This window comes from Nilaparvata lugens, chromosome 2, assembly GCF_014356525.2.
Source record: "Nilaparvata lugens isolate BPH chromosome 2, ASM1435652v1, whole genome shotgun sequence".
NCBI classification, from domain to species: Eukaryota; Metazoa; Arthropoda; class Insecta; order Hemiptera; family Delphacidae; genus Nilaparvata; species Nilaparvata lugens.
The window spans coordinates 26,830,998-26,851,390 of NC_052505.1; the positions used below are offsets into that span (position 1 = coordinate 26,830,998).

The 20,393-nt window shown below is 34.8% G+C and overlaps 2 protein-coding genes across 5 annotated transcripts in view; one reads left to right on the forward strand and one right to left on the reverse strand.

Moving 5' to 3' along the window:
- LOC111045780 (type II inositol 1,4,5-trisphosphate 5-phosphatase) overlaps positions 1-14,244 on the reverse strand; it is a 42,414-nt gene extending 28,170 nt beyond the window's left edge. The window contains exons 1-8 of the mRNA XM_039420924.1: positions 14,032-14,244; positions 13,078-13,161; positions 11,006-11,186; positions 6,424-6,558; positions 5,317-5,423; positions 3,293-3,432; positions 1,961-2,131; positions 878-1,040 (exon numbers count right to left, since the gene is read on the reverse strand). Of these exons, the coding sequence (XP_039276858.1) occupies positions 878-1,040; positions 1,961-2,131; positions 3,293-3,432; positions 5,317-5,423; positions 6,424-6,558; positions 11,006-11,186; positions 13,078-13,143 (963 nt within the window). The 5' untranslated portion in view covers positions 13,144-13,161; positions 14,032-14,244. The remainder of the gene's footprint in view (positions 1-877; positions 1,041-1,960; positions 2,132-3,292; positions 3,433-5,316; positions 5,424-6,423; positions 6,559-11,005; positions 11,187-13,077; positions 13,162-14,031) is intronic.
- LOC111045781 (deoxynucleoside kinase) overlaps positions 1-20,313 on the forward strand; it is a 37,058-nt gene extending 16,745 nt beyond the window's left edge. Inside the window, exons 1-4 of one of the 4 annotated variants that reach the window (XM_039420923.1) lie at positions 14,416-14,558; positions 17,185-17,371; positions 18,087-18,265; positions 20,268-20,313. In XM_039420923.1, coding sequence (XP_039276857.1) covers positions 17,240-17,371; positions 18,087-18,265; positions 20,268-20,286 — 330 coding nt within the window. In that variant the 5' untranslated portion in view covers positions 14,416-14,558; positions 17,185-17,239 and the 3' untranslated portion in view covers positions 20,287-20,313. Of the gene's footprint in view, positions 1-14,415; positions 14,624-14,643; positions 14,933-17,184; positions 17,372-18,086; positions 18,266-20,267 lie in introns of those variants that run through there. The other 3 variants (XM_039420922.1, XM_039420921.1, XM_039420920.1) reach the window with 3 other exon arrangements.
- Positions 20,314-20,393: the final 80 nt, after the last annotated feature.

Genomic DNA, 20,393 nt, shown 5'->3' on the forward strand with positions numbered 1-20,393 from the left:
TTTCATAATTTAATTCGCTGTCCACTAAAAACATTTTTGAATATTTTTATTTATTTTACTATATTATTTTTTCCATTTAACTTAATTTTTTCCATGAAAATCAATGGAAATTCATTCAATAACATTACATATTGTTATAATAGATTATGAAGACCTGTATAATACGCATTATGAAGACCGTAACACTGGTAAATTTATAATTAATTATTTTCACATAAATAAAGTTTATTTCATGTGTAGAGCGTAGCGGTCCTACTACTCTAGTCTTTAAATTTATTTTATTTTAAGAGAAGTGCACTCCAATAGGGCTTATGCCTAGGTGTGCTCATATTTATTTCGCTTTATGTTTTTGTCATCTGAAGCAAAATATAATTTTCATCAGTATTTTTTTGTATTGTTAGATGGTACAATTTTTTGTAATAATATTATGTTGTGCGGAATAAATTATTTTTTGAATTGAATTGCAGAGCTTCCAAGCTAACGAGGAGCACCAAAAAAAAACGTCAGAGCCCACTTGAACTCATTTGGCGGCAGCATTTTAAGAAGATAGATAGATAGATATATTAAATAGCAACCACTGCCCACCTAAAACAGGGGAATCAGGAACTTGTCAAGAGGATTTTGGTAGGGTATTCCACTGGAATTACAAATGCCTTCAATATGTTGAAGAATAATCATAAGTGTAAATAACCTTTAGTGAAAACAAATTATTTTATATACATTAGTCTTTTATCTATGGCCAATCGGAGGTTGAAAAATTGACCCTCGTAACAATTGATTGCGCTTCAACTGTCATGTACTATGAAGGCCAAACATCCAGGAGCGATGTGAGTAGGAAACGTGAATATAAATGAGAATTACGAATAGATTTACTTACGAGTTTGCCCATGATACCGGTGCCAACCGTTTCGGTGGCCACAGACTGCACGAAGGGCGCGTACTGCTCACGCACGAACACAAGCAGCATCATGCCAACGAGTCGCACGAGGGCGATGCGGCGGTACTTGGCGCGCGGGTGGAGGCTGTTCGTCACCGCAAACCTACCATTCAAACGCATCATACATCAATTGGGCATATCAAAACTGATCAAACATCACACTGGTCCTCCGTATGAGTAGCTACAGCTCAAGTCAAGTGTGGTAGTTTATGGAACTTTGACCTACTTTGTTAAATTTCAAGAATAACTTGGAACTGCTTTCCAGAAAGAGAATTTAAACCAAACTTATTATTATTATTATTGAAAACATTCTAATGACTAAGGCCCGAATGAAGCCACTAGCTGAAAATGATGTAACAACTGGAACATGTTAACCTACTCATTATCTTAATGTATTTGGTGTGGTTATGTAGGGTCTAATGTAAGCTGTAGTGAAGAAGGTATGTATGTGTCATTGTGATAACTAAATAAATAAGGCTGAAACGAATTTATCAATACATGAGTAGTTGATACAACTTCAAGTCATTTTGTTCAATTTAACAATTTTGACTCCAGCAGTACACAAAAAATTGTCATACAGTTTTATCAAAGTACAAACAACGTAACATAAGGTCGAGTCACACAGTTCTTTTTCAAATTTCAAACTTATCTAAATTTCAGTGTTTTAAAGATACAGTGATTATTTGAATTAAACTGTCAGCATTCCTTATAAAAATAACACTAATACTTACGTCAATATCTTTCTTAGATTGAAAACGTGTCATTTTTAGTTCAAGAATTCATGTGTTGATTGTATTTATTAGTGTGTATTTATAATCTTAGTGTGTATTTATTACTAATCTATTATTTCTAAATCATAGATTTTTATTCATCTATTGTATTGTTTTCAAATGTATAGAATAAACTTAAATCCGATTTTGAATACTTTCCATTCAACCAATGCTGACAGTTTAAAGTGAAAATTTTGAAAACAGAACTTTACATAAATTTGTTTCACGATAGATTAGATAACAAATGACAGACCTCCACTCGTCCTCACGCGGTGTGTCGTTGAAGAGGAATGCTTCTTTGCTGAGATCCAACTCCTGGAATCCGATGGCATAGATGTCGGGGGGCTCCACGTCACTTGCCAGCCATTCTGCCAGCGATGCACTCGGCGCTTGGCCGTTCACGTTCCATGTCCCGACAAAAACTCTGAGAAACAATTGTGAGATTTGTTCAGAAAGAAATTTGTTGAGGAAGTTCACTTTGAGATTGAGATTGAATAGTCAAAGATAATATTAGGGCCTTATTACCTGCCTACGACGAGAAGGACCCACCATTCGAAAACCATTGTCAACAATTTAACCAGAGGCCTTCTCGTCGTCGCTAGGTATAGTTTGAGGAAGGGAGAATAGCGTGTCTTTTTCACCAATGTTACAGGAGTTGCTTTCACAGCAGCACACATAACAAAACTAGTCAAACCCCCACACTGCTTGCTTTGTGCAAAGTTGCCACCGACTCAAAATTATGTTTGACGCATCATCATGGCTGAACTACTGGGCTGATAACTTGAAATTTTGCTTATAGATTTTTAATTAACCGAGGATGGTTATAGGCCTTTTTTCAATTCTTCAAGGTTTTATTACGTCAAGTTTTCAATTTGTCAAGTTTTACAATAGACCCTTTTAGCACGGGTTACCTGCTAGTATAACAAACAACTTTATTATTTACATATTGTACATACTCAACGCAAACCTCAACGCGGAGTTGCTCTTTGCTAAGAGAAGAGTTGTTCCAGTTTCCGTTGTGTTGCAATCACCAGGTTGCGCACAGTGAATAAGCAGGCAAATTCAATACTCTATCAATCTACTCCAAACAGTAATGCTTGAATTCTGTCAAAATTCTTTTTAATTTCACACGTTCTGCATGTTTTACCCAATTAACATCATTTTTCAAAATACAAATATAACATATAGGGCTGCTAACCTACGCATTGGTATAAACTGCATGTAATTTGATGCAATATAAAATTTACATTGACTGTGTCAGTTTAGCAAAGTTGCCTAATTAGAAGGATTGTGTTCGTGTTCTTTGAATCGTGATTTTGAAAAGCAGATTATCAACTGTTGTAGCTTTGGTGACCGAAGACTCTTCTCATTTTGGGATGAATCACAGATAGTGGCAGGCAGGAAATACTGTAGATGTATTATATATTTCCGACAACTTTAGCATTTTGTGAGCAATTAAAATTTTGATTTGTTGGTTATACTTACTGATTTTATGACATTCTTCCTTGATAAATCTATTCGAATCTGGGTCATTCATTTAGGTCAACACAGAATCATAATTGGTTCTAATCTACATGGAAAGTACCTGATGACTTGGGTTATGGTATAGTCGTCCTCTTTCATGGCCATCTGGTAGCGAATGACACTTTCCCTTGCTGCAATCGGTGTAGCGCCTTTTGCAATGCTTTGTCTGGGCACTGCCAACTCGGGGCTGTCCAACAGCAACTGAAGAGAAAATTATCAAGATCACTTATATTACCAAATTTTAATAGTGGCTGGCTCTCCGTCTCACCGGAATTGTTGCAAAATAATGAATAGTCAACACAACTTGAAAATTTAAAACAGAGAATGATAATTTGTTGATTATTGATAATTCCGTTGACGATTTGAGGCAACAAAACTTTTTCAAATGTTCATGAAGTTTTTCATTCAAAATTTTCCTGTAATTGTAATTTTATAATACAATCCAGTTCAAAACTTTGGATTTCATCAAATCTTTGACAAGGCTTGAAGCAATTTGACAAGTCTTTTGTTCAATATAGGACAAAATTTTAATAGAATTGATTTCATTCAATTTTTACCAACTATTTTTCGGATTACAGTTTTCATAAAAACATTCATTTTGAATAATTAAACTAATAATTCTGTATATTTGTTTAATCCGCTTGAAATTCAAATTTATTCAAATCTAGGCTACTATTCAAAATTTCCCTTTCAAATATTTGAGAGATCTAAATTAACCTGATTGTCTTCAAATCTTTCCTTTTTGAATAAAAATTTGACAAAATAATGAAAATTTTCTTCAAAAGCAGCAATTATTAAATAAATAGAATTTTATTGTAATCAAATTCATTTTGAACATAGACAACGTCAAGTTTGAACAGCTAATAATATAACATCATACAATATAATATAACAATATAGGCCTATATAGAAACTAGAACCCGTTTCAATTTATCCAAAGATACACCTGTAACTTCAAAATGCTTCTGACAATTGAAACAATTGAGGTCAATCCCATTACTGGTACAAGCTCCTTCTGACATAGATTGATACACCTCCACGTTTATTGCTCTCTACAAAAGCTATCTACCAGTACAAAATCATCTAATTTGTGAAAGGAGATACCCTCTTTAACACACCAATGCTCGCTAAAGTAGAAGGCTTCAAAATGATTTTCATTCCCAAACTCATTCAATACCATCTGTTTCTTATTGATACCCTGTACATTCAGAAAACCAACCTTAAACCATGAACACCCTATAGACTTGTAGCACGAATCAGGATCTATATTGTATTGTTCAGAAGAGGTAGACAGACGTCTGAAAAATAACTCTCTTTAAGAGATTGAGCAGTAGTTGAGTTCATAGAATAGGAGTCTTTCACGTTGCCGACCGCTCTTTGTATCGCTGTGGAATGCACACTGTTGATAGAAGTAGAATTTGATCCTTTTTGAGTGACAGATGAAACTAGTAACTCGTGGCAGCCCCTAGGGTGAGAAACCCCGAAAGTCCATGATTGATTGAATCATCTTCCGTAGCCGCCACACAACCATCATTTACAAATGGAGATGTTGGTGACTGAATCTGGCTATTACAACAATATGAGCTTGTAAAATGTTTTTCATGCGATGTTGTGAAAAATTCGGAAGATGGAATGTGAATGGGATCATTGCTCACTCGGTGGATAGTCAAATCTCTATGATGAGCACTTGTTGAAGGCGTTCCATCAAGTTCAGTCGCGGAATGTTCTGAACCAATGGGGTTGAAGCCGGAGTCGCGTAATCAGTGTCGCGGAGAATCGCGTCCTCGTCCACACTGTTACAATTTTCCATTGACATGGAAGGAGCACGTTTCAAGAGACTATGATTCATCACAATAGAAAAATGGAAAATATTCTATTTGAGATAGCCCTATTAGCAAAGTGAATACCATCAATGAGGTGCGGTTCGTATACTGCTATTTGTTATATTTCAAATTCTTCCATGATAGGTAACCACTAGTAAAAAATATATATTTGTAAGTATAGAATTAAAATAACTATAAAGTTATTAAAATAATCATAAGTCAGGATAAAAATTATATAAGCTGAATGAGTTAAAAATATTACCGAATCTGAACCGATTTCCTCCTTCTCATCGTGACTCTGCGCGCTGCCTGAATTATATTTCGACAGCCAATGAAACTCAGGAAAGCCACCACGTTTCTTCCCGACTTCTGGAAATGAACAAAACTTCATCAAAAATGATCTTCATATGTAATATCATTGCAAATGAATTAGAAAAACGATAATTCACTTTTGCACCTTCTGTTATAAATATCTCACCTGTTCTTCGCCTTGATTTTCAACTTTCAAAACATTGTATTTCATACCTCGCAGTAAACTAAACAAATGTGCCAATAAGCTCTCCCGCTCAAGGTGCAACAGTTACAAAAAAAACTAATGATTAGAAGAAGCCTAAGAATTTCCTGCAAGGCTTATGTTGAAACGAATAGACTGTTTTAAAATTGAATCTTTAACCGGTTTCGATGAAACCAAATGAGCAACCACTCACGTCGCAACTGGCTTTAGTTCCATTGGTTTCGGATTGTAAATGATTGCATGCAACTGTGGAACCACAATTACACTCACTCTATCAGTTGCAAGTGTTTGTGAATCAGATATGCCATTGGTTTCATTGAGACGATCTGAAAACAGACTGTACTTCTTCAAAACATAAAAACTCCACATCCGTCAAAGAGAGAGAGAGAGAGAGAGCGAGTGAGAGAAGGAGGAAGAAAAACGGGAGAAGAAAAGTGGAGAGAGATGGCAAACATACAACTGGAATCGGATATGAATCATTCCTCATAGAGAAAAGTTTTCCTCAATTTCACTAACTTATCCATTGAATAATTCTATTTTAAAATCATATATCAGGTTTCCGATTAGTGTGTTCAATGTAATATCTTATAAATTGCATTAATTTATATTAAAATGTTTGTACTTGAATGTTGAAACTGAAAAGTGTGTTTTTGGGCTTTTTGGAAGATTTCAAGGCATCCAATTAATGATTTAGGACTCCAATCGCTGTATGCTCCATCTCAGTTTGAGCAGATAGACCAGATGTTGGTTAAACTCGGAATGTAACTCATTATAGTTTATGCGAGCATATCTTCATTTCAACCTAGATTAACGTGGATGGTGCATGATAACTACATAAAACGAATTTGGACTCACGGTCAGTCGCCCTAAACAGATTGCTCACAAAATCGCTAGTTTTACTTCCAGGTACCATCTCAAACAGAAGTTTGATCTTCTTCGATGTCACGTTGACAAAAATATCGTTGCCATCTTGGTGTTTACTGGCATCATCTGTGAAAAAAGTAAAAATAGAATGTCATTCGAGATTAACATCAATTAACAGACGGAATAATTCATGAGTGCTTGTTGTGATCAACTTATAGGCCTACTCTGTAATCTTGACATTCAGTTTAAATGACTTTCCAAGTGTGTAATGAAAGTTTCAAATATTATGAATATCGGTTTTCATTACTGAAACTGTTCAATCTATCAATCTGGATTAATATACATAGATATTTCAACGAAATGTAACTTTCTTTGAACTGACCTAAAATCAATCCATAGGTTACTTTATTAACTCAACCTCTTTTGTTTTAATCAAGAGCCATGTTTCATGATAAAGTACTATAAATGTTTTGCTGTGATACAAGAAGAATAATCTATCCCGAAGCTCAACTTGCTTAGTACGGGTGGTATGTGATAAATCTGAACAATATATACTTAGGACGTTTTTTATTAATTGATTTTGCAATTGCCACATTACATCAAGTTTGCGTGTTTCACTCAAATGACAGGTGACATGTCAATGCTCAAATTATTCTCAAACCTGAATTATTATGAATGTTTGTTTCAATATTACAAACATTCTCAAGTTTGATGAAACATGATTCAATGTGTTTTACAAGGATAAAGCACAACAGTAAGAGATCAACCATGCCTTTGATTCTGCATAATTTTTCCATTAATTAGATTAGACAGGGAAAATTCAAAGGCGTAAAATTATGTTTTTATGATTACTTCTCATATTTGTAAAAATAATTTCAATTATATCGCAACAAATTTCTTGCGTTCACCACCCTCCTATTTAAAGAAATAAATTCCTTAAATGTGAAATTTTCTGAGAAAATTAATGAACATATTTGTTATTTTTAAAAAATATTTAAGACTGTCGATATACTAGATACATTATCATCGGTTTTCTATATGAACTAACTCACTGGTACACCCCATTATATTAAGAGAAGTGATATTGTAATTGAAAACTAATGTTTACTATTTTTCAATCTTATCAAAGAAATTTTATTAATTTTCAACTCTGTATCCTAAGCAATACCAGAGCATTGGAGATAAAATTCAAAACGCAGATCTGCTGTTTGATTAGAGATTTGAGAAAGAGGCTGTTTCACACAATCTGGCAAAGCAAATATCTGGTCTGGTGTTAGTTATCAGGCTCAAGTCTTAACTCAATGAATATTTTGACAATGAATTACTGACATCAGAGCAGTAATACTAGAATATGGGGAATGAAATTCTACATACAAATCTGAAGTTGAATTAGATATTTAAAGCTCAACGCCGAATCGGTGATAGGATTGTCAGATGTGTAGAGGAGTATGTTTCAAAGTCGAATTCAATTCCACCCATCCCTCTTCAACATGCTTCTTTTTTAGAACAGTAGATAGACTCACTTCTAATTCGAATTGCATAACTGAAAGTACAGATTTGTTTATTGATGTTGACATTACAACTACAGATAGTGGGCTTTCTAATGCTAATGATTCAGATAACGTCCCAGTTTATATGAATAGGAGCAGTAAACGTACATTAGGTGGATCAAAGTTGATGTTTCTACTTATAAATATTCAATCAATTAGAAACAAAATAGGTTTAATTGAGACTGAGCTTGTTGACAGACCAGTCGACGATCTTTGCATCTGTGAACATTGGTGTGTGAGATATGAAATAAACCTTTATGTGCCATCCAATTATAAGCTTGCGAGTTGCTATTATAGAGAGCCACCAAAGTCACGCGGAGGTTCATGTATATATGTTAGACAGGACTCGGTATATGAGGTTATTGACGTTACCAATAATTTTTGTGTTGATTTTCTATGTGAGGCTTCAGCTATCAAATTAGTGGAGCATTCTATTATTGTTATTAATGTATATAGGACCCCTGACTCCGATATGAATGCTTTCTTTGGTTATCTCGAAGATATTTTGAACTTTATTCTTACAAAAAGTTATAAATCTATCATATTGACGGGAGACTTCAATGTGAATATCTTGAATACTAATAGTTTGGCTTGTCATGATTTTTTAAATATTCTTAGATCGTTTAATGTATATTGTACGAGTAAGTTACCTACTAGAGGCCAAGCATGCTTGTATAATATTGCCACGGATATCAGATATGAATTATGTAAGGTATAATTATTGGGCGAAGGGAGGTTATCAGATCACGCAGGAGTGTGGCTGGAGGTTCTAGTGGACAAGCGGGGGACGAAGTTTGGCACGAAGACGGTAACTAAACGATTGATATCCGACGCAAGATTGAGCAGACTTAATAACAATTTTTTGAATGTGGACTGGACGCAGCTGTATGGCTGTAAAAATCTTGGCATTTGAACGTTTCATGAATGTTATAGTTTATCATTTTAATATGTGTTGTCTTGTAATAAGTTATTCTGAGAGGTCTAAGAAAAAAACCTGTAACAAATGGTACACACCACAAATTGCAAATATGCGATTCTGGCTAGTTAATTTATATAATAGATGGAAGAATAGTGATAAGATTGAGGACAAACAAAACTATTTACAATTCAAAAGAGATTATAGAAAAGCAATTGTCAATTCTAAAATAAAGATCAATGACTTTATAGCTAGGGCAAAAACCAATGTAAAGCGGCAAGGAAAATAATCAAAACTGAATCAGCGAATGTGAGACATGAGGAGCAGGAACCACCCATTTCTGTGAATGCTTTGAACGAATTCTTTGTAAGTGTATCAGTTACTATTAATACTAGCAGTAGAACTCCTGCAAATCATCCAGTTTTAATAAACAACTTCAATATGCCTATGAACCTTGAACATAACAGCTTCAAAGGTTGAACCAAAGTTGGTCCTTGACATTGTTAAAAACTCAAGTTCCTCTACAGCAGGCGATATTTATGAACTGAGTAATGTTATTGTCAAAGGCTTTATTGTGGGTCTACTGATACCACTTACATTTCTTATTAATCAGGTTTTGATGAGTGGAAAGTTTTCAGAATGCTTGAAACTTAGTAAAATTAGTCCTATTTACAAAAAAGGTGATAAGACGCAGCTATCGACCAATAGCATTAGTACCTATTATTGGTAAAATTATCGAAGCCTGCATGTTTGTACAGCTATATGATTACTTCAACTCCAATAACTTACTCTACTCACATCGATATGGATATAGACCTAATCATTTCACCATAACTGCAGTCGAGACCATTGTAAATAAAATATTGGAAGCTTTCGAAAAAAGTTCATAACAGGTGTTTGCCTAATAGATTTACAGAAAGCATTTGACTGCATTTCACACACTATCCTGGAGAATAAATTGGGCTATTACGGTGTATTAGGTAGCGATCTGAAAGTAATCATGTCGTACTTGGAAAATAGGAAACAAATCGTAGTAGTCAACAATAAGAAGTCAGAAGCTCTAAACGTAGTGGCAGAAGTACCACAGGGGTCAATATTAGAACCATTTCTCTTCTTGATATTCATGAATGATTTCCATTGTAGTGTCATTCCTAATTGTCTTCCCATTTTATATGCAGATGACACAACTTTAATGTGCTTCCAAAAAAAGCGGGGCGATGTTGTGTCAATGTTATTAGAAAGTATACAATTATCCACAGCCTGGTTTGAATCAAATAAATTAGCAATCAACAATGATAAAACTGAATATATATTTTTTTTTCACTAGTTAATAATATTTGTGAGAATAGAGCAGTGAAGCTATTGGGATTGTATATAGATACTATGTTAACCTGGAAGGAACAAGTTGAATTTGTATGTAGGAAAGTTTCCAGAGTTGTATTTCTTATAAGAAAATTTAAATATTGTGTGAGTACACAAACATTAATAACAACTCATTTTGGCCTGTTCCACTCTCTGAGTAGCTATGGGTTTATGCTTTGGGGCAACAGCAGCAATTCAAGAAAGGTCCTTATTCAACAAAAAAAGTTATTAGAATTATTGCTGACCTATAGCAAAGAGATTCCTGTAAGAGAGTTTCATAAAATTTGAAATAATGACAGTACCTTCTTTGTATATTTATCACAATTTGCTAAAAATTAAGAACAAATTTAACAGTTTCTCTCGAAACAGTGATAATCATGAATAGAATACCAGAATAAACACTGATCTCCAAACTCCTTATGTAAGACTGTCCAAGACACATAAAAGTCATAGGTATCAAAGATATGTATTATTCAATAAGCTTCCTCTTAGAATAAGAAATTTGCATGTAAAACGCTTCAAGACAGTAATTAATAATTGGCTTAGAAAAAATCCATTTGATAATATTAAAGAGTTCATGGACTTTGATACTAGTACCCTTATTGTAACTTGAAAACCTACATTATAATTTCTTTTCATGTTTTATGTGATATATGTTTGACTATGCATTATGTTAATTGACGAAGCCTATTGCATCTATGTTTGTTTAATGGCGAATAAAGATTCTTATTCTTATTCAACTTACCGACATCGCAGCGGAAATCAGAGTCGATGGCAATGACTCTTTCAATTGATAAATCGGTGAAAGTGTCGGGAGGCATTCTTGCCGATAGCAGAATAAAGAGCGCATGATTTCCCTCTCTCTCCACCAATGCCAGGATGCGCGAGAACCCAACCCAACCTTGCATTAAGCTGACTTGGTTGATCTGTTGCACAAACTAAGGAAATGTCTCAACTGATTCGCATTTTTATAATTCAGAAAAAATATTGAAAACTCATCATATTGTGTACTAGGGTCATAGATGGTTTGGTGACAAGAAAGCTCTTGAAAAAGCAGCGGCCTTATGGCAACCGAGCTTTTTCTCGTGACTGAACCATCTATAGTGTAATAAATAGATATTATGTGATACCAATATTATTAATAACTATGGATTAATATGGCTTCGTTCTGCAAAAAATATGTTCTTACTGGAAGTGGAGTAAGAAAAAGAAAGTATTCAAGAAAATGCCCAGCCGGCGCTGTAATTGATTTTTGCTAAGGATAGTACTTAAATGAGCACTATGCTAAGAGAGAAATGCTTATGAGAGGTCGGTGGTACTACTGTCCTAGAATAATTTTAGGTGGGTTCCAAACGATTGGGTGATTTTCAAGCTATGAAAACTATCAGTAGAGCTGTGTGTACACAGAGAGCGATCAGGCGTTCCGAGTTCTGCAGTTCACGTTCTTTCTATGCAAAAGAAAGGCGGCAGTCAAATAAAAGCGTTCTGGTTGGATTTCTCAACTGGAAAAGCAAAATATTATACCGTACTATCAGCCAGATAGCTAGTATCTGTAGCTTCAGTATTAATTTAATAATATTATAAGCATCCCTCTATTTCCAACTGATAATGACCTATTATATGATAATTAACTTCAGTTTTCATGTATTCAGTTTCCAATAAAGCAGAGCTTGATACTTCTGACCGCTCTGTGTACACACACCCTAAGCTATTGCTTTACAACGAAAGTACCTTGCGCAAGTCATTGTAGCGTTATATCTTTAATACCTTTAATAACTTCTGCTTCATCCATTACCCACACTTGTGGGATCGATGGCGATCCAGTGATCGCTTTCAGTAAAAATTCAAATCATCACCCATGATTTCATTTGCACTCAAATACGCCTTGTCACACAGCAGCTTCCTGAAGGTCCTCTTGAAGGCGGCCTTATCCAATTGCTTCACACTACTAGGCAGCTTGTTGAAGAATTTCAGCGCCGAGATTCTATAACTGGCCTGTGATCGGTGGAGGCGTCTCCTGGGGACATCCAACAGCTCCCTGCGCCTGGTGTTGTGGTAGTGGATGTCACTACGGGCAGCTACAGTATGCTGTATCCTCTTGACATACACCAAGAACAAGAGAATGTAATGGCTGATAACCGTCGTACACAAAGGCGAGCAAAGATGGTCTTACAGTGGGCAAGATGTTCGCTGCCTGTTATGATTCTTACAACCCTCGTTTGGAGCCTCAGGACATCAGCAGCCCCTGCCGATTGATCCCACAGTATCAATCCATAAGTGATGTGGCAATCGAAGAGAGCGTGATACATCATTACAAGATACCTCTTCGTCACCAAGCCCCTCATCTTGAGCAGCAAGAAGCAAATCTAATACAAGCAATTGGTTTGACTTCGACAACCACTTCCCAATACGATGTAGCCTACATATTTTTATTGGCTTCACCATGTGGGAGAAAAATGAGAAAATTGAAAGTGATTATAGGTCTACCGGTCCCGTACAAGAAAAATACAATCAGTGTATTTTGGATCTGCCATCTGAATGATTGTGTGAGTGTGTGTGTGTAATTACGTGTATTGGATTGATTTATATGACGCCATCGATCCCTCAAGTGTGGGTAATGGATTTGGCAGAAGTTATTATAGGTGCGTGTACAATAGTGTTTAACCTTTCATGTATTTGGAAAATTACAAATTTATCTAAAATTAGAATTTTTCCTAAAACCGATGCTCCTTATAGTAGGTCAACAAGGCAAAACTTGACATCAATAAAAAAGTGGAGCATTTTTCCTGAAACTTGTATTAGTGCATGAAAGGATACCGATATAACATTCTCCCCGGTGCTCAATTTTGATTGAACCAAATGAAGGAGGTCTGAGCCAGCCATTTCTGGATCTTATGAGACCTGTAAGAAATAATTAATGTAAATTAGGTATTTTTTGTAAAGCATAAAAATTAATAAATTGTACAAAATTATTTAAAAGGAATCTATTTTACTTATTAAGATAGGAATTGGATGGCAATGGGTTTACTAATAGGATATTATTATTTTCAGTCGATAATATTAATTTCATTCAATTCATCAAAAAATATACAAACGACAAATACGGTACAAACTTTTAATAAAAATACAAATACAGGTTTAATGTTGGGGTGTGCTGAAGAGAATGAAAAGAGGAAGAACTCTTGGTAAACTATGGTTTCCCATGAAATAGGCTAGTAGAGGGTGTAAAATTGAGAAATTATACTTCTCAACTGTTATTTAAGCTTTTGTTACTTGAAAAATCTGAGAGTCCTCAGTATGACAGTATGATAGAGCATGAATTAATTAATTTTCAAAACTATGATAGATTTCAATTTAAACTATGTTTACAATATTGTGCAATTGGAAAAATGTGGGATCTAAAGTAAATTGATCAAAGTATAAGGTTATACGGGATCTCCCAGTCCTAGGTTCATTCAAACACTATAGATTTTCTACTCTATAGTCCCAAGTCGATTGTATATTTGCAGTCTTATTTTGCTTTGGTTTTACTTATTCAGAATAATGTATCCTGATAACAAAATAGGTTTCATTAGTACAAAAAGTAAGAGTAAGAGAAGAAATTATGGTGTGTTATATGATAACACAAATTGAAGAAACAAGAAGTTTATACAAAGACGATGATTCATAAATTATGACAAACTTGATAAATGACTAAAACATATATCAGAAGTCAATTAAATTAACAATTGTTTACATAATAAGATTTAAAAAATTTAATGATGAGCTAACCTCTTCAAACTCCTTCTGAACCTAAAAATATATAAAAATCAATCTTCTTCCATTTCAAAATTACAATACATTATGATGTGTATTCTCTTTTAGAGTTTTATGTACTCTAAAAGCGAATTATGCCACTTGGAAAATAATATAGACTGAAGAGAGTATTCAATTTCATTCAACCGTAGCAGACAAAATCACAACTTTTGTCAGCTCAGCTGATCGCAACTTTACACAAACTTCCATAGAGATGCTTTCCAAGCAGACAAACGCTGACAAAGAGATCTGAAGAGGGTGAATCAAATACTTTATTTCAAATATGAATATATATAGAACGCATTTCCTTGTTACAAGATTGTTTTAAAAATTTTAAAATTCCTTATTCATTTGTACTCATAAAATATGCATAGTTTCTATGACTTTATCAAACGGATTAGCGGTCGTAGTCCGTTGATGTTTCCCGCCAAATTATTAGATTTTCATTGAATCGGCAGTTGAAGCTTGAAGAAAAAGGTGTTTTTGTTATTGACAAGTTTTATGTAAGTTTAGATTCTTGAACATTTTATTTTAGACTTTCAGAACTACTGACTGTGCTCTGTGCAAGGTACGTTGAAGAATGATTCAGTTATCAACTTGTACAAAGCATGCAAGCATGTTGAGATTAGAAAAAATAGGTTATGTTTTTGCCTCTAGTGTTTTTTTACCAAACACCATTTTTACTCATCTTCAAGTATTTTGTCCAGAAATAATTATTGTATTTGCATATAATATTAACAAAATTAATAGATCAATTTCAAAGTAAGAGTGTATTGTACGGTAAAGGAAAAATGACAATAGATTTGCAAAACTTTGTCTATTAAAGTATCACATTCTAGTTGATAAAATGAAGTTATCAATAAGTAAAGATGATCAGGTAGGAAAGTGATTTTCATGAATTAGTATGCTGATTTTAGTAATTGATATCTTGTGCAATCTACAATTCAAACGGTCAGCTTTTGAATGCCTGAATTACGTTAGGACATCTGTTGACATATCTGTGTCCGGCGTATGAACACACCAAGTAGCAAGTACTAGCAAGTCTTAGGAAATGTGCTCTTATTGCTTTCATTAATTTAGATAGACCAAGGTATGACGGTTGGCGTGTGTACTCTAGTCGGTCACTGCTGTCACAGCTTCTCAGTCGTAGCCTACTTGTGTCCTAAGTTAGATGCTGTTTACAAAGTGGCTCACTAGTGGTTGGAATACTTATGATACAACAAAATTTGGTGCTCTGGCCGGTGTCACTAGTATACTTGATAGGCTACTTGTTGTCTTGTTCCTTGACTGCGTAGATCCAGATAGACTGCGTCAGTAACAATTTCATTTTGGTCATTGCCTGCTAGGACAGCTGGCGGGGAAAAGCGGCTCGTCCTCCAACTCTGACAGAGCATAAATGTTAAGTTTCAGAATATATGGAAATCTCCCAGCCCTGAGAAAGTTAGGCTATTTATTGCAGTGGTCATGGGTACAGCAATGGGCTCTATAGTTCTCTTCAATTCTAAGCTGGATATACCTTGTACATTCTTAGTCTTTGAACCCTTGAAACCCTTTACTAATTTTAATATTTGTGATGGGCTTGTTTCTCTTCAATTGTTCATTTTAGCATTTCCAACTGTAGGTCTACAAGTAGAATCTGCAGTATTTTTGTCTTCAAGTCATGCAGTTCTTTACTATACGAGGATTTATCCTTTGATGTATTCATTGTAGATGCTTTGCAATTATTTCTTCTTATCTGAGCTTTTTCTGTGTTTTGTGGAAACGTTTTGTTGAATTTTTCTAAATATATCTCTATCTCTTTAGCCTGTGATACTTTTCTGTAAGTTGTATAATTCTGAATGATTGGATTGAATAAATAAAGTATTGGATAAATTATCAGCCTGTCAAATTGTATTTTGGAATTGTGTTTACAAGGATCATTTTTGCCAGTCCAAGTCTTTCAGATCACTGATGAGGAGAGGTAGGTGGTCTTCTTGTACTGTTCTTTTGTAAAATGTGTAGTTGTCTGACCATGATATTGTTAGATCCATTTTCTCCAACATGCATTGTCCCTCCACCTCTAGTACCACTTCACTGTGATCAGAGATCATTGGGTCACAAATGCTTGTCTTGTACTCCCAGGAGTTCAAGTTTGTTGCAAACATGTCTAAACATGCAGAACCTCTAGTTGGTGTCTGGTATGTGGTAAAGATTCCAAACCAACGGAGTAAACATGTGAAATTCAAACTCTCACCTAATGTGGTCTCAAGATGGACATTGAAGTCTCCACAAATCACAATTTTTTTATTCGTTTTGCATAAATATGTAAGACCTCTTTCCAAGCGCTCAAGGAATTAATCAAAATTACTATCTGGAGAGCGGTAAATGGACACCACAAACATGGGGTAATTCAGCAACTCCATCGCTGACAGTTCAAGTATCTTATTAGCTCAGAACTGAAAACATCCAAATCTTCTACTTTTTTAAATTTGATGTTATTTCTAACATATATAGCTGATCCACCATTTTTATGAAATTTTGAGCTAAGATAGAACTAAATGCCCGTGACACACTCAGATTTGTGTTATCCTATTTGGGACTCCAGGTTTTAGTCTCTGACTTGTGTCTCATTCAGATCAGCCGGGATACCATTGTATTCTCACTGTTTTCACAGCCAGATGTTTCACTTCTAAGGCCCGTATCACATCAGGACACCTGTGGTGTCGGTTTGTAAAGTAAGCAGACACACCCAACCAGTGGGGTGCAAGTGGTGTCCCGGTTGTGTCTCCGGTGTAGTAAGTGTTGTAATATTTAATGCCCTCGCTCAGATACTATACCAACCCGGTGTTCTTATGTGATACGGGCCTCGTAAACTAGTAATGTAACGCCGCATTCATATGTTGGCCCAATGAAGGTCAGTGTGTGAATAGGTGGTTTGCCAACGCTTGCTACCGCAGCTGGCCTTGATTGGGCACTGGTCACATTGCAGGCTGGGCCAACATGTGGAGTAGGCATAAAACAGTCATTGTTCTTTCATTGTATTAACCAGCCTCACAGATGACCAATATATTGATAAATTATTATCAAATTATGTATTGATAAATATGACTATTTTATATTATTAAATAACTGTATGTTAATTTTTTTTAGAGCTCCTGTTCACTCACTGAGGTCTTTCTACAAGCAAGCACTAACTTATCGAGCCATGGCAGATTTATTGAATAAGGAAACATTTGCCTCAAGACCTCTCCGAGTGTCAATTGAAGGAAATGTTGGTTGCGGTAAATCAACACTGATCAAGTACTTCAAGAATTTTGACGAAATCGATGCTAAATCTGTAAGTTAGTCTTTCATTTCAGAATAATTGATTCTCAACAAGCGGAGTTGTACTCAACTGAAATCCTATATTACCTAAACTTGTGAACAACATTCATCATATTGAAGATACAATATTGAAAGAAATCACTTTAAATTGTCCCAGCCATTAATTTTTAAAGAAAATCTTGCAAATTATTTTGTCGTTATACAATCATAGCACGTAAACTATAGAGTCTACTAAGTGTTCGTAAAAATTTCAATCTATTTTATTTCATATCGCTCAATTTATGTGGTACAATCTTTTTGAATTTCCAAAATAATACTTATTCATTTTCAAATAATTGCTATCAGATTTTAATTGAAATATGTTAAATTAAAAATTACGAAGTTGTCTGCTTTGTGTAACTCTTTGCAATATTCATTATTCACCACAGTACAATTTTATAAATACCCAACACTACTTGGCCAGGGAAATATTCCAAAATCATAAGTTCCTTCCTACTGGGAATATTCCCGACACACGTCACAATCCTCCTCAAATCACACCTTCTTTTACAGCATTGAGGGGAATAATGCAACATAGTTGCATTAACAAAAAAAGTGCACGATGCTTTAAACATTTATAAATGCAGACAAGATTTATAAGCGATTCCGTTCAGAATTTTTCATTGTATCTATAGTATACATGTACATTGAACATTTTCACGTTGAGTTGGTTTTGTTGAATATTTCAGGAGCCATTAGATGAATGGAGAAATGTGCAAGGTCACAATCTCCTGCATCTTCTGTACGCCGACCAGAAGAGATGGAATTTCACGTTTCAACTGTACGTTCAACTCAGCCGACTCAACCTGCAAACTACTCAATCTGACAAGAAGATTCAACTCTTTGAACGATCACTTCAAAACAGCAGGTGACGTTTTTTATTATAATCCTGATTCATTATACAGAGTGTTTCAGAAGTAGTGTCGAATATTTAAGGGAAGCTGAAAATTAGGTGTTTTCACAATACAAGGAGCATTGTTGTCAGGTGTACCTGGAAATCTATGTGAGATAGAGCGCTCTACCTGATCTCAGATTGTAGAGCACAAAAATACGCCCAGAGGGAATTTGAATTATACATCTTAATGGTAACAATCGGAAGATATTGTTGATCAAAATTGATTTTTTCTTCAAATTTCACTCATTTTTGAAAAATCATAACTCAGTACTCATTGGAGATAGAGAGTTCTTTCATTTCAATCAGAAATTTATAATCTAAAAAAAGGGCGAGAGAAAATGTTTCCGTCCGATTACGAGATTTGGCAGAAATAGCTGAAAACTGGAAAATGAGCCGAAAATACAAGGAAATTTTTCATGAAGAAATTGGTTCTGGACTTCTCTTATGTACCCAAATAATATATTAAAAAATCAGAACCACAATATAAATTGCATACACCAATGTATAGGCTATAGTGAGTGGACTATTATAGCTGCCATTTTGTTTTTTTTTTCACTTGGGAATTTTTATCTCAAGAACGAAATTTTGTATTGATCTGAAATTTGGCATGCTATGAAGACTACTTAAAAAAATAAAATAAAAAATTTCGATGTAAATTTTCAAAATGGCGGCCATTTTAAATTTTTTATGGCAAATTTCACAAAAACCGTTCACTTTACAGAAAATTTACAAGAGACGAGAAAGTTAGCAAATTTTATCAAGATTTCAAGGATACCTTATTTTATTAAGATTGGTCAGAGAATAACAGAAAAAATCATTTTTTTCTTTCTGCATGCATGACCATGAACAAACATGATCATCTGAAAAACATAGTAAAATCAGCTGGATGGCCATATGGAGCCATACCGAGTTTCAAAGCTTCATCTTAAATACAATTGGAATTTAAAATGTAATATTAATGTTTAAATGTTAGAAAGTGATCATGCATGCAGTACGAAAAAAATCGTGGTAGGCCTGCTGGTAAGCTTGGCCGCGTTGGTCTTGCCATGCGAGACCATGAGTGACTGGTCACTCATGTGACCAGTGCCTCAAGGCCAGCAGTTGCGAGCTAGACATGAATCCATGATAGAAACTGAAAATATCAACTGAAAGGAACCCAATAAAAAACAAGAAACTCCAATAAAAAGGAACACAATAACAATCAAGAAACAAAAGAAACACTATAGCAACTCAATTACACAAAAAACAGCAGAGCATACGACAAAAAAGGAAACAGCACACTTTGGTTGACAAGAGTGTGGATGGGTGGTTTGCCAGCGCTCCCCTTTACTAGCCTTCGCTGGACAAAAATCTGAGCGATAGCCAGCAAAGGCCAATGAAGGCGAGCGCTGACTAACCACCCATTCACTCTCTGACGCTTGTCATCATTTGTACACATTGGGCCAGAGTGTGGAAGTGGCATAACGAGCAGGAATAGTCCGTGGCCCGCAACGTTCAATTATCAACCCTCTAGGATAAGTGTTTTATACGAGTTCCATGCTGAAAATTATCCTATCAACTCTACTTTGATATCTAAAAATATTTTCAATAGTAAAACTAATTGAGAAAATATACAAAAATATGAACAAACCGACAACCTTTCATATCGAAGTATAATGTAATAATTTTAATATTATTAAATATTGGAATTAATTATCAAAAATGGCCTGTAACCATGCTCGGTAGATTCAGAATCTTTGTGCAAAATTCAAAGTCAATCAGTTCTGTAGTTCAGAGATAATTATGCGTCAATCGTGTATTTCCTATTTCGTACATCCAACTCTTCTTTCATTAGTATATTTATATAGAAGAAGATAAAGATTGTTGATATTTTATCACGAGTTCACTAGTAAGTTTTAGTTGAACGATATTCTATTGTTACAATACAATAGTGATGAAATTAGTGATTCAATTATCATTTTTCATTTATTTTCAGACACTGTTTTGTTGTATAAGACCAGCCACTAACATAACGTTCCACCTAACAGATTTGTCTGTACAGTTCATGTGGGCAGTGAAACATAACGGTTTGCGCCAGTAGCTTTCGACGTAGTTGTGCATG